Source organism: Penicillium subrubescens, assembly GCF_028828155.1.
Source record: "Penicillium subrubescens strain IBT 31985 chromosome Unknown utg000009l_segment0_segment0, whole genome shotgun sequence".
Taxonomy (NCBI): Eukaryota; Fungi; Ascomycota; class Eurotiomycetes; order Eurotiales; family Aspergillaceae; genus Penicillium; species Penicillium subrubescens.
In genome coordinates, this window is record NW_026643159.1 from 110,792 (window position 1) to 123,810 (window position 13,019).

Genomic DNA, 13,019 nt, shown 5'->3' on the forward strand with positions numbered 1-13,019 from the left:
CTACAGGCGCATAACGCCGACTGCAGTTGCAAAAAATGGGTACCCTAGCCTCATCAGTAGAAGACCAACAATCCGGGCTGCGGAAGACTAACTTGTGCCCCCGGCCTCTTCTGCCTCACCACACTGGAACTGAAAGTGTTTGCCGAGCATCCGCGGAATTCCTGGTCCCGTAACAAAGACTCCTGCCTCGACCGAGACACTTGACATCGTCTCATCACCATCCTTCTCCGTACCCGTCTGTAGGGGCGAAACGATCACATAAACATGGATAAACTCCTCAGCAGGGAAATTCAAGAACGTCTGGATTTGAGCCATCCCGGGCATCTTAACCATTGGCGCCGTATGATCCACTCCTCTGTGTTTTCGAGAGCTTTTGAGGTCCCCGAGAGGCAAATGGTGGCAAAGGGGTTCCAATAAACATCTCAGCAGGGTTGCTAACCTCCACCGTTCCCTGACGAGTACAGCATGTGTTATGCTTGGGACTAGCATATTCAAAATATTAGCCGTATGGCGTGTGCCACAATGGCCTTTTTATACCCATCCAATGGATTTCCAGGAGCTACTAATCGTTCGTGTTCGGTGTATATACTCCGACAGGTGGATCTCTGCCCCTTCGACCAGAATGACCACACTTGGTAATTTTATGCTTCGATCCGGATGATTCCACTCGCTGCAGTGATGGCTTCAATGGCCGAGGCTTTGGAGGACCTCATTTCAGTATTTAGAATTTGTTTGATGATACACTTTATCACTCATCGGCCAGAGGATACCTCATCTATTACGCTTCCCACTCCGACTTTTTCTCGAAATAATGACCCTACAAGTTGGGAGAACATCAACGCCGATCGATCATTAGAATGGGAGAAATATTAGACTGTTGTAGTCTAACCCTTGCATTTTGGGTTCGAGAGTATGTCTAAGAGCAGCATCCGACCTCGATACTATAGTCCAGAGGACATGTCCCGACATGCGGCCGTCCTTGGATGGCGTCCCGGACGCATGGCGAGCAGGGAATATCTGAGCGCAGGCACGATCCTACCCAAGGAACTATGTCGCCAGTCAGTCACGGCTCGTCCAAGGCACTGGAGGAAAAGACGTGGCGAACTGATCGTGCAAGGGTCGAGCCTGGTATCTCCAAGACATCTTCATCCATCGGGACCGCCCTCCTGATCGTCCATCCAAGGGCGGATATGTTTGTATAATAGGTTGAGATGAGCGGTAGAGTATAGGAGGAGTGATAGCATGTGCTAGCTATTACATGATATTGAAGGTGTCAATTAAAACAAAGATAACCCCGGAGTGGAAGCGTGACACCCTTCCCAAAGGCCCACTTTCCCATACAAAGCTAGCGTGTCTCTGGGAGGAGTACACTGCCTGGCAAGATTTTTGCACTAATTTATCACAGTAGATTAGTGAACTGGGGGTGGGCCGCACTCGCGCCCATGCAGTGACTACACAGACTTATGCCTGCTGACAGAAGCCCCCAGTCATATAATATTAACCAAGGAAGCCTCGGCGTTATTGACGACTGCTGAAACTCAGCATAGAGTTACGATCATGAGCAAGGTGGGAACATGCTGTACTATATCATTCATAAAGGTATCAAATTTTAGAAGGGAAGGAACGGAGAGAAGGATCGAGTAGAAAGGATCAACATGATACTGGAGCTCATTTCTTCACAAATGGCAAATCCAGCAAACACCTCGAGCCGATATCATCGCCCTCGCCATACCTCACGCCATTCCAGAATCAGCCGTTGTGCTTGAGCAACCTGACTGCAGCTCAGAGTCCATGCGGGCGGTCAAAGGAAAGTAATCTTATCCATCTCAGCATAGATCGGATCTGACGCCGTAATGTCGAACTTACCGGAGTGGTTCAACGTGGATTAGCAGGCGACTGGACCCGACGCTGACTCGAGAAATTAGTGAACGCTGGTGCGAAGAGATGAAAGGGGCGCCTACAGGCTTACAGCTGTTGGAGTAAATGGCGATAAGCCAGAATTGCCAAGACCAGGAGTCCCGCTTCGATATGGACGAGGATCGCTGCAAGGATAATCCCTATGATTGTGGGAGTGTTCCACGCGGACGTAGTAGCAGAAGCATTTGAGTTCGACATTTTCGATGGTGGTAATTGCAATAAATGTGGGCATTCGGCGGCCATATTATCTCTGGTTGTAGGAATTTAGGATTCACGAAGATATACAATAACCTAGTCCAGAGGAAGCTGCAACTGATACTACTAGTTACTAAGACCCGCAGGAGTTCACAATTTAGGAATTGTGCTAATAGTTACCTGAGAGTGTGAGGGACTATCTCGGACCCGGGTGCGGGACTAGGTACTGTAAGACGAATAGGAGGAACAAAATCTCTTCAATTTGTGAAAAAAACAGGATTCAAACTCTTAAGAGGAGTAGTAACGTTTGAGAAGTTAGGATCTGTAAAGAATTTAACCATCGCGACTGCCAGGCATATATGAACTACAGGCATACGGGTGGTCGTATCATCATTTTCCCAAATCGAGAGGATATACACATTGTAGCCCAAGGCCCAAAATGAACCGAACCCTAGCAGGAATGAGACTTTCCATTGGGAAGTTAGTATTCAGGCGTAAGAGCCGTGCTACGCTGTCGAAGTCCCGGAATAAAGTCGGTAAGCTTCCGATCCTCCTAAATCTTTAATTTATCTGGTGAAGCCTGGGTTCTCGGAAACAGAAAGGAGTGGATCATGCGGGTGCACCAATGAGATCGATAACATGTCTAAATTGCCAAAAGGCCCCCAGCCCCCGCCGGCAATTTGGGTGGGGCTCTAATATGACCAATCTTGGCGGGGAATATCAGAGTGAGCAGTTTGACTAAATACATGCAATGGCCAATCTCGGGAAGGAAGAGGAAATGTCTCTTCGGGAGGTAGAAGGATTCAGTATAGCTTTTGTTCCAACTAGAAAACATGACGATAACACAACGGGGAAGCTCAATAACAAAGGAGAATCGAAAGGGAAGTGAGAATGTTGGGATTCTCGTTGCTTTTTTGCTGAAGATGGATATTGAATGCGATTGTTGAGAATCAATATAAAAGAACCAAAGTTCTTGGTAAGTCAACGCCGGATGTTTTGCAGAGACCCGGCAGACGATTTCACTGAAATAGTTCCTGCCTTATAATTTAGGCAATAACACCCAGGGTGCCCATATATGATATATGCTGACACTGATATATTTTTGGTAAATGCAAAGCGTCCCTGCATGGCAATGTTAGCACGGCGGTCGTCATGTAAAAGCTCGTAGATAGGGCGCATATTTGTATCTATACCTGATTGCGACTTAAGCTTAATCATCAAATGTAGTCAGCTGCATCTGAGATACAACTTCCTCAACAGTGCGATGATCATCCCACATGAGCTGAACGACAGCGTCTGCATCACGAAGGCACTCAAAATCCTCCTCGTTGAAAATCCGCAACGGTCCAGTGTAATAAAAGTCATCGTCTGCCTTATCAACGTGAATTTGGTGGGCCGTCTCCACATTGAACCATTTCAACATTTTATAAACGGCAGGCACGTTCTTCGACCAAGCGTGATCGGCTGGATTTTGGCTCTTCTGGTCTTCATCGAGTAGCTCCTCTCCAACCATCTGCAGGGTTCCATGAGGGCAGATCTTTATCGCTGTTATCTCAATGGTCGTCTTCTTGATGCTTGTCAAATATCTCTGAGCGACTTCTCTGAGAAACTCTGGCTTTCCTGCTGTTGCACATCTTTTAGCCCATATATCGATGGGTTCAAAGTATTGTTGGTCGCAGTGGTGGCACTTATCAACGCTGTGCAAAAAGCTAACCCGTTTTAGGCAGTGCAGTGGAGCCATGCCTTTAGCATATAATACCGTTCTCAATCTCTTTAAAGGTGAAGTAAAATGGTTGAATCCAGTTTACCTGTCTCGGCGAACTAGGCTTATATGGTCGGTAGAAGCTTGTACAGTTGGTAGTAGTTCCCATTGAAGCAACCTTTACATCCTCTACTGTTGATCCATTTCTAACCCTACATAGCTAACTATGCTCTAGCAGAGTCTCGCCGACGCTGGATCTTACTCAGTAGTGGCTGGAATTCTTGATATTAAATTATCTATGATAGTTGTGGGTGTAGGAATGCTAATAGGGTGTCAGCACTTGAAGGTGGAGTCTCAACCGGCGCATCCCAGTGTTCGAGTGTGATTCCACCTAACTGACGCCCATGGTTCTGCCAAGGACAGGTGCGAACCATGTCTCTGGTATTCGACAAGGCGTGCTCGAAATTGGAAAGCATGATTCCTGTGGCTTAGGCAATGCGTCCCCACGAAACCATTGGAATGGAATTGCCCTGTGTGAATAGCCTCTTTCAAAAGCCTCAGACATGTGTAAACCTGACCATTAATTGGCCAGTGGCCTCTTATCTGGGCTTTACCTCCTTACCCGATTGATTGGAGCCTTGCTTACACAGACGTACGAGCAAATATACGCAGCGATTGGGTGACCAAGAAATTTGATGCCACCATCACTGTCCCTTGCATTAATTTCCTGGGCGGCGCAAGCGAGGGGGTTTGCTCCTGTAAATGCGAGCTAGCACGATGGTCCAACCATCAGAGGAAACAGACTGCATTCTTCATGGATCATTCCTCGGCCACCGCCGGCAACGGCTTACAAATTCCATAGTCTTGACGGCTTGAGTTTGTCTTTAAATAAGCCTCGCTCATCCTCCAAAAGTGGGTTAGTTAAAAACCAAAGTCTCTCGACTTATATGTCATTGATTTTGAACGTAATCTATCGGTCATGGTGGGCGAAGTCTTAGGGAGGCTTTGGAAGCCATGGCTGGATAACCCTCCTGAGTTCAGTGGAGAATCGATCTATATTGCGGTCGTTGGCATGACCGGGGCAGGCAAAACAACTTTTATCAACAAATCTACAAACGTTAAAATGTAAGTTGGGCGTAAATTGAAGTCTTGTAAGTATCCCACAGTCTTCGGTTGAGACTAGGCCTTTCTAATTGTTGTTAAGGCACGAAGGAAATCCAGATTGCGACTACCGAGATGGACAGATACCAAGTCAATCTTATTGACACCCCGGGCTTTGACGACACCAAGATGGAGGAATCGCATGTACTAGCCATAATTACCGACTACCTTAAGAGCGGTGTTCGCCTTTCGGGAATTTTATATCTACATCCCCTCAACCGTGGACGAATGGGTTGGGCTGCGACAAGAAATCTGGGAATGATTCAGAACTTGGTTGGGCCAGAAAACATGAAAATGGTTCGGTTGATAACCACTATGTGGGACAGAGTTTCTCCTAAGGATGGTCAAGATGAGGTGGAAGAGCTTCAAGAAGAATTCTGGAGCGAAATACTTGCTGCCGGGGCAAAGACGGATCGCTGTATCGATGCTACCGAGGATGGCAAACGTATCATCCGGTCGATCCTAAAATCACCTCCTGTGCGATTGAAATTCCAAAAAGAAATCGAGAACGGCGTTGAACCGGCGGCGACGGCTGCTGGCAAATTTGTCGCCGATAAAATTGTGGAACTGCTGGGAGAACGTGTCAAAGAAATAAAGGTGTTACAAGATCAACTGGCCGGGCTTACGTGCGATCGCACTAAGGAGGCAGAAAGGGAAAGAGCGTCCCAAGAAAACCTTCAAAAGTTGAACGAAGCTCAAGAATCAATCAAAGATCTAAAGGAAGAGTTGAGAAAGTTGAAGGAAAGTGTGGCGGACCTTGAGAATTCGAAAAGTGGTGGGTGCATTATACTGTAACTAGGACATGATGACGCACGTTCATGAAGTCACTTTTTGTACTTAAGTTTTCCTGGCAGAAGAGCTAATGCCATGTAAACACTCCCTTTGACGTTGCGGCGCCGTACCTGTTGTATGCCTCGGGGAAAGCCTGTTACATCGAACTCTGTTATTCGAAGTAACACCTGAGGCACAAGAGCGATAGAGTCGAGATGCGGCCACTATGACCGAGGCTGACTTCATCGACTATACTTTAGTAGCCCAAGATATTTACCAGACCCCGTCATAATTCTGCTAAGATCTTTTTTTTTCGACTGCCTCCATTGTCAGTTCATGCGGACGTTAATCTGCTGTTCTTGCACCTTCCTTGAGTATTCTTGGGTTTCTCGCTGTTATGGGGCATATCGATTTGCCGGGGCAAAGATATGTGTCCAGCCCCCTTAATCTCTGAAACTCTTGTGTAATGGAAATTCCCTAAAGAAAGGACGACGGCTCTCGATATCTGAAAGCTGCTTCACCGGAACAAAGATGCCAGGACTGCTTCAGGTTTTGAATTTCATGGGTCATGCGCAACCAATTTTCTGTTTGAGCCTTCGCTATCCCGCGTCATTTTGCCAGATGATCAACCCACCTCAACAAAACGCAACCCCCCAATCGGAGTATACAAAATGTTATCTGTTCAAACGATTGGCATGATATTGGAACTTCGTCGTGACGAAAAGACGTCAGACTGACACTGTGGGTCCAACGCGATATTTCAACACTTAAGAGAAACTGAAGAAAGACATTCACCGGGCACTGGTGTGTTTCCAACACATACTTCCTCTGGTAAAAGACAAAATGATATCTAGAGGAGACAGTCCGGAGGCGCAACTTCGGGGTTATTCTCATGTCCTCCTTCTCCCTTGTCTTCACCACAAAGTCACAACTCCAGTCACAAGCCAGCAATACGAGCCATACAAGTTAGTCTCAATGAGCTTCTCTCGGTTGAATTGGCAATGATCCAACGGCTCCGGTGCTCAGTATGGCATTTGATGTACGAGCCATCAGCAAACTTGGCACATATATCCTCCATTTGTAATGTCGACGAATCTCCTATCGCGATCATCTAAGCGTCCACTTGGCGTTACCGCTTTGGACCGGTATTACGCATGCTGCCCGTCCGTACCCCCACCTTTTCATACTTATGAAATATTACCACAGGATTATGGTAGAGATCCGAGGTAGTACATTCAATTTCTCCGGGAGCGCGTACCTCGCGTTGAAACAAGCTTTACTTTTCGGTGACGTCTGTAACTTGATATGGCAGAACAAGTGCCGGGGAACATCGCCGGACAATGGGCGTGTAATGACGGATCATACCTTACACGGGGTGAACTGAGTGGTAGATTGTGAAAAAAGGAAAATTATATGGGGGGTCTCTTGAACAGCCTGCACTACCCTATCCAAAGAGATTCAATGATCTGGGCTCATTAACGAAGAACCAGGGCTGTAATCACTATCGATGCGGCCACGCTTAGTGTTTTTCCGTGCCGCTTCAGAGTCAGACTCAATTGGTGAACTGGAGTCATCCGAGGGAGTCTCAGTCCTTTGCCGTTTCAAAGCACCAGGTCTGACATTGTTGACTGAGCCAACTCGTTGTACATACGCTTCTTGCCTTGCTTCCGCTTCCAGCAAATAGCCATATAATTGTTCGGACGAGATGGTAATCTCCTTGTCAAGATCTGGCAATTCATGCGTCAACTCTTCAGTTCCGAAATCCTTAAGCGTAAGTTGTAACAGTTTGGGACTAGATGGCTGGCCATCATTTGTTCGGAAAATCTTTCAACCAATGAGCTTCTCCGTGTTTCGCTTCGAAAATTAATTCAACTGACCTGTTCCCGTATCACGCACGTAGATCGAAATTCAACAGCGCCATCTCTCGTATAATAAGTCGGGCGCCACACAGAAAAAGTCGCCTTTTTGGATGCCTTGTAGTCAACGTTAATACATACCACCGCGTTAATGCTACCATCGGTGCTCAGAATATAATCATCAGCGAGGCGGTAAATTTCGCGGCTCTTCTGAGAATAGCAGACTTCGAGTACCACCCCGGGGTATCGAGCTTGACAGTGACCAAAGGACGCATCTAGCTCTCGTCTAGAAAACCTCCTTTGGCCATCAATAGATTCTTGAGGCAGATCTATTCGCGACGAGCCTAGGTTTCTGATTTGCTTTGCAAATTCTGCCTCAGACCCGTTCCCTTTCTATAGAGCCTTCAATTGATTTGAAATTTCCCACACTATTTCGGACAGAGTGTTTCGTGGAGAGGGCTCGGCATCCGGACTGAAAGACGGGAATAGCGCGGGTCGTAATCGTATCTGTCACACCCTCTCTCCTTTCAGCAAATGCGTTTCGATGTCACCGGGCCAGTAAACCTTACCGGATCTTATCATCGACGTAGGTTCGAAGTCTACTGTCAGCATCAAGTAGACTTAAAAGGCTCTTATAGTCGCCGGAGTCGACCTGGTACTGAGTCCACGCGCCTGGCCGGAAGCCCCCCGATGACGTCGGAAAAAGTTGATGACGGCCTCGGTTCGCTTAGATGAGGGTTTCTCCTCGGTTGGTGGAGGGGTAAAAGGACGCCCAGCAAGACTCGTTGGGGTTGTTACGCCAGCAGCCATGGGGGAGAAGGAGGGCGTGATAAAGATGGCTAGTTGTCGACGCGCTATTTGGGATTTGAGGTTTAGGGTGACCAGAGGACAATATACATCACGTGACACCCGCGGGTCAAAACAAAAACTAGCCCGTATTCGTATCCGGGTGAGACAGGCAGTTGACTATGGGGCGCACGGACAAAAAGCGTGAAATGGTCGACTATTCCACAAGAGACTAGTACAGTAGTAGTGCTTGAGATAAGAAGCCTATTTCGTCTGAATATTACCTTAACACGTTATGAACCATTTTATCTTATCTTATATTACCTTATACTAATTATAACATTATAGAGGGGTCCTCATCCTGCTTTAGGTTGAATATATATCACCACGTTAGTCAACCTCAACTATGTTACGCGCAGCCGACTGGTCACTGCGAGTTAGGATAGTTCTGGGTTATACTTGCCTTATCCTCGGTCATTGGGGACCTACATCCGGCCATAACTCTATTCGTAATGTTGCACGCCTCCTCTGTTGGTGCACTAGACGGCGGATAGAATCTGCCAAAAGGCTGCCAAAGCGACTGACATATAGCTTTTGCGATGACCGTCTCCGCTGCCCGGACTCAAAGGTACTTAGATGCATTGGAGGCAGTCAGGAGGACAATATGGAATATCTGGAAACGGTCACGAAGAATAATTTGGCACTGATAGATATCCTGTCAACAGTAAGATATACGTCAGACCTGCCCGAAAGGCGAAACTTACAAAATCATCAAGTGGAAGCTCTCCGAAAGAAGCATCTGCAAGTGCCCTAAGACTGGACAAGATTGTATGGGCATTATGGTCTTGTTGCAAATTTCAGACATGGTTAAACCGTCGACTCACTAATACCATAGACAGCCAAGACTTTTCATCGATGAATTCGAGGATGATCAACAATATCTCAGATGGTAAAGATGCTAAAGCAGTCTTGACGGCCGGGATCTATGAGCTACGTTAGAGACCTCCAAAATGATCGGTAGCATGAGCTCTTTTTTCTCACGTACAGAAGTTTGTCACTCCTTTTGTGGGCCCTTCATTCTACAAGCAATGTACTCTAATTCACGCAGGCGCCGCTTCGTGCCTCGAGTTGGCATTCTGGCTAGTAGCTATGGACGGTAGACCTGCGTAAAATTGTATTTACTATCTAGATAAAGGAGATCGTGGGAATCTCGAAGGAAACCGTGTTCAAGGCGGCTTACTTGTCCAGGGGAAGGACGTTGTAGGTAGATGCGCAAGGTAGAACGGGAATGAGGGTGGTGGTAAGCCAACCTTTTCAATTTCTACCACTGGCAGACAGGGGGATAAGCAAATGGCGCAGAAGGCGATCGGTTGGTTTCGCGACCCGGATATGGATCAAGTCGGACTATACATTTGGACGGCTTTTCGCATGGCGTCTGCTAGCTGAAAAAAAACCTTTCGCAGTATTTACGGGCTTGTTTTTTATTCAGCTTTTTGTTGATCGTTGCGCTCCGTCTTTCTGGTACGCTTGCACTCGATAAAACGTTATGACCTAGACTTTCTGAATGTTTCGGTGAAATACGCCGCAACGAGGTCAGATTTCAAGTCGGACTTTGAGTGAGACGGCGCTTGTGAATTGACCAGAACATTTTGATAAGTTCGAAATAGTACTCGTTAAAAATACCTCCATGTGTAACACCATCAGTCCTCCAAGCAGATGTCCGGAAAAGGGATTATTCGTACACAGGTTCGTCTTCAGCGTACATCGAGTCATCACGAGCACTGTACGCTGGGACACGCAGCTTTCTTGCCTTTGCTTTCCACGGTGCTTCCGTCGCTGGATTCAACGTTTCCATCATGCAAGAGCCCAAAGCCGGCCTGTCTTTCAGCACATCGTGGAATTGAGTCACTTGGCGCAACCTGTCCAAGCTCCAAGCCGCATATCGTGCCAGCCAATCTAAGAGGTCATCACGGGCTGGCACTCTAGTGAACGCTTCTTTTAAACAATCCACCACAGCCAGCTGCTCGTTGAGTGTGCCCGGCAGCCCCATTTCAATGAGCCCGGCAGTTAACTTTTCAAATGCCAAAGTTCTCAGACCCGACACCAAGTAGGTATCCGCAAAGATGTAGACTCGGAGGTGACAGAGTAACGTATGATGCATAAGTACTCCCTCTGCATCCGCATTATCTTCACTTGTTGCTATAGTCATTTCAGCCCCTGGTGCTTCTTGCTTGTGCTTGTGCTGTTTCCATTGACATTTATCCACTGCAGATAAATCTGGTTCGTCATAATCTCCTTTGTATGCCCACTCGACGAATTGTGATATCGTCAAGTCCGCCGTCTCAGAAAAGGTGTAGCGCTTTGATTCTGCCTCTGGAAACTTATGTCGAAACGCCCCCGATGCCGCCTTGCATTTATTTTGCAGGAGCTTCTGGTGAATTCTGAATGTACATGTTGAGCCCGAGGCACACAGCTCAATCATATCCGATTGCAAAAATCTAGGAGAAGTTGTGAGCCAGTGAATGCGGCAGTTTTTTGTTTCACGTACTCGACGTATGTGGACATTTTGCTTCCCCATACAGAGAGAAATGAGTGGCGGTGAGACAGCCTTGTAAGACGAACTTAACTTGTTAGAGGAGATTGTTTGAAAATGTTCGATGTATTCTGGTTCTCAGGAGCAGCGCTTGTAATTATATGATTCGATGGCACGTATGGGGACTGCGCAGGTGGAATGTGCTTGGGGTTTCGGAATTTCAATTTTTTGTCTCATTCCTGACAGACGCGACCCTTGACCGTCAAATACACTTGAGAAACATTCCAATGCATAAATACATGGACTGCGCACAACCTTCACTTCTCTTTGACAGCCGAGTTCCTTGGAAATGGGAATCGAGGGCTTCTGGGAAATGGTCTGTGGTAAATGATCGGAATATTGTGAACAACCAGCATCTTCAAGAATCCAAGGTGTGGAACCTTTTCTTATCAGTTCGCATTACGCTACTTTCGATGACCATTCTTGTTTCGTAGAAAAAATAACTATCCCCAACATTGCTTCCGTTACCCGTTCACCCAACACTGAAAACACCCTACTTAGATCAGCTAAAACCGGGAATACCAGTGTCGAATTACTGATTTCGACTTGCCGCAACGCGACGCTTTTTGGGTTCAGGAGTTTCATTTGGTTGCCTGCTAGTGCGAAATTGCATTTCGGCTTCATGTTCGGCAAGTAGATGGTCTTCGGTGGGGTGGTGGTGTGGGATCCAAACATAATAGGGAAGAGTACAGATATCCCTGGGCCTTGGACAAGGTTAACAGGGATACGCTGACCTTCCGCCAACCATCGACACAGTACAGGATGTTCAACATCCCTTCGGGCTCTACCAAAACCTCCTAACGAATAGATCGTGAGCACCACGGCGGAGATTATGGTATCACTAGGTCTCTATACGTTTCCATACTTAGTTGCCATAACACTTGAAGTATTGTAGGGTATCGTGTTGCTGGTATATGGCCAGAAGTGTATTGCTGTTTTTTATGCAATTGGCTATGCGGCCGATGAGCATCAGTCTTGAGACCTTTCAACTTCCCAGGTCGCCAGAGAAGATTATCAAGATTTATACTCCCTATTGTACAGTCATGACATTTTCTTACCAATATCCCGAATTGAGCAAAGTTCCTGAACTCAACAGAAATGGCCTGTGCAGCTATGGAAATATGTTGGATCTACTGGATGATGTGGATTTTGGCGTGAGTCACCCGAGATACCTATCTTATGTGCAACGCTTGGCTCGATCGAAGTTACAGGTGGCGAAAATCTCATTTAGTGGACAATTAACTGAGTTCCAACCTGCGGAGGACGCGATTTCTGGCAGTCACCCAACGACGGAGGCCATTACAAATGGCCTGGCAGAAATCCTGTTATGTCTGTTTATGCCGTGGGAAGATTTGGGCCCCGTCCTTCGTCGGTCAAGGGAGCGAGGAAATAATTACTCACAAATATGGGCGACTGTTGAGCCTACTCTCTCTCCACATAACCAAGATTTCGCTAGAAATATTGACCTACTGCGAAAGTTCAAGGAAGATTGTCAGGCAGACGCAAAGCTACGTGAATCAGCCACAGCAAGCGCTGCTTATGAGCCATATGATCACGACATTGAAGAGATTCAGCCGACCGATTTCTATTCGGATGATTAGGAAGGTATCGACTCTGTCCATCTTCAAGATGAGACCTTTTAAGGCAGAGACATTGACTGCGGCCTACGATTCTATCATCAGGATGTGGCAGAAAGAGCTCCTTGCTACTGGACGACGCATCCCTCCATTAGTCCATGGAATAACGTCAACCTGGACCGTAGTGCCGCGAAATCTTCGACCCGTCAATATTCTCCATGACCTTGCGGAAGACACTTCCGATCTCCGTTTTCTCCCCCGTCCACCATGAGCGATTGGGGGGTACAGTTAAAAGATCTTTCCAAAGCTAATGATGAGGACGCACCTGCGCACAGTAGCTCACTTGCCGGCATTGGCTCTGACTTTAACTTGGAAATGGGCGACGGGGCTTTACAAACCATGCTCACCACAGTGAACATCTCATCGTTCGATGACCGCCGACTCCTGGTTGGTCGCACTCC

At 47.1% G+C, this 13,019-nt stretch overlaps 5 protein-coding genes across 5 annotated transcripts; 1 reads left to right on the plus strand and 4 right to left on the minus strand.

Moving 5' to 3' along the window:
* On the minus strand, positions 1–333 carry N7473_011133 (uncharacterized protein; the record flags this gene model as incomplete). The annotated part of the gene is made up of 2 exons (XM_057157072.1): positions 1–44; positions 93–333. The coding sequence occupies 2 exons, from the start codon at positions 331–333 to the stop codon at positions 1–3; spliced, it is 285 nt and encodes a 94-aa protein (XP_057004194.1).
* Positions 334–3,322: 2,989 nt separating this feature from the next.
* N7473_011134 (uncharacterized protein) lies at positions 3,323–3,625 on the minus strand (the record flags this gene model as incomplete). Its single annotated transcript, XM_057157073.1, has 1 exon — positions 3,323–3,625. One exon carries the CDS (start codon positions 3,623–3,625, stop codon positions 3,323–3,325), a length of 303 nt encoding a protein of 100 aa, XP_057004195.1.
* A 1,425-nt stretch (positions 3,626–5,050) lies between these two features.
* N7473_011135 (p-loop containing nucleoside triphosphate hydrolase protein) lies at positions 5,051–5,770 on the plus strand (the record flags this gene model as incomplete). The annotated part of the gene is made up of 1 exon (XM_057157074.1): positions 5,051–5,770. One exon carries the CDS (start codon positions 5,051–5,053, stop codon positions 5,768–5,770), a length of 720 nt encoding a protein of 239 aa, XP_057004196.1.
* A 2,453-nt stretch (positions 5,771–8,223) lies between these two features.
* Positions 8,224–8,412, minus strand: N7473_011136 (uncharacterized protein; the record flags this gene model as incomplete). The annotated part of the gene is made up of 1 exon (XM_057157075.1): positions 8,224–8,412. The coding sequence occupies one exon, from the start codon at positions 8,410–8,412 to the stop codon at positions 8,224–8,226; it is 189 nt and encodes a 62-aa protein (XP_057004197.1).
* Positions 8,413–10,120: 1,708 nt separating this feature from the next.
* Positions 10,121–10,953, minus strand: N7473_011137 (uncharacterized protein; the record flags this gene model as incomplete). Its single annotated transcript, XM_057157076.1, has 2 exons — positions 10,121–10,886; positions 10,937–10,953. The coding sequence occupies 2 exons, from the start codon at positions 10,951–10,953 to the stop codon at positions 10,121–10,123; spliced, it is 783 nt and encodes a 260-aa protein (XP_057004198.1).
* Between the last annotated feature and the right edge of the window lie 2,066 nt (positions 10,954–13,019).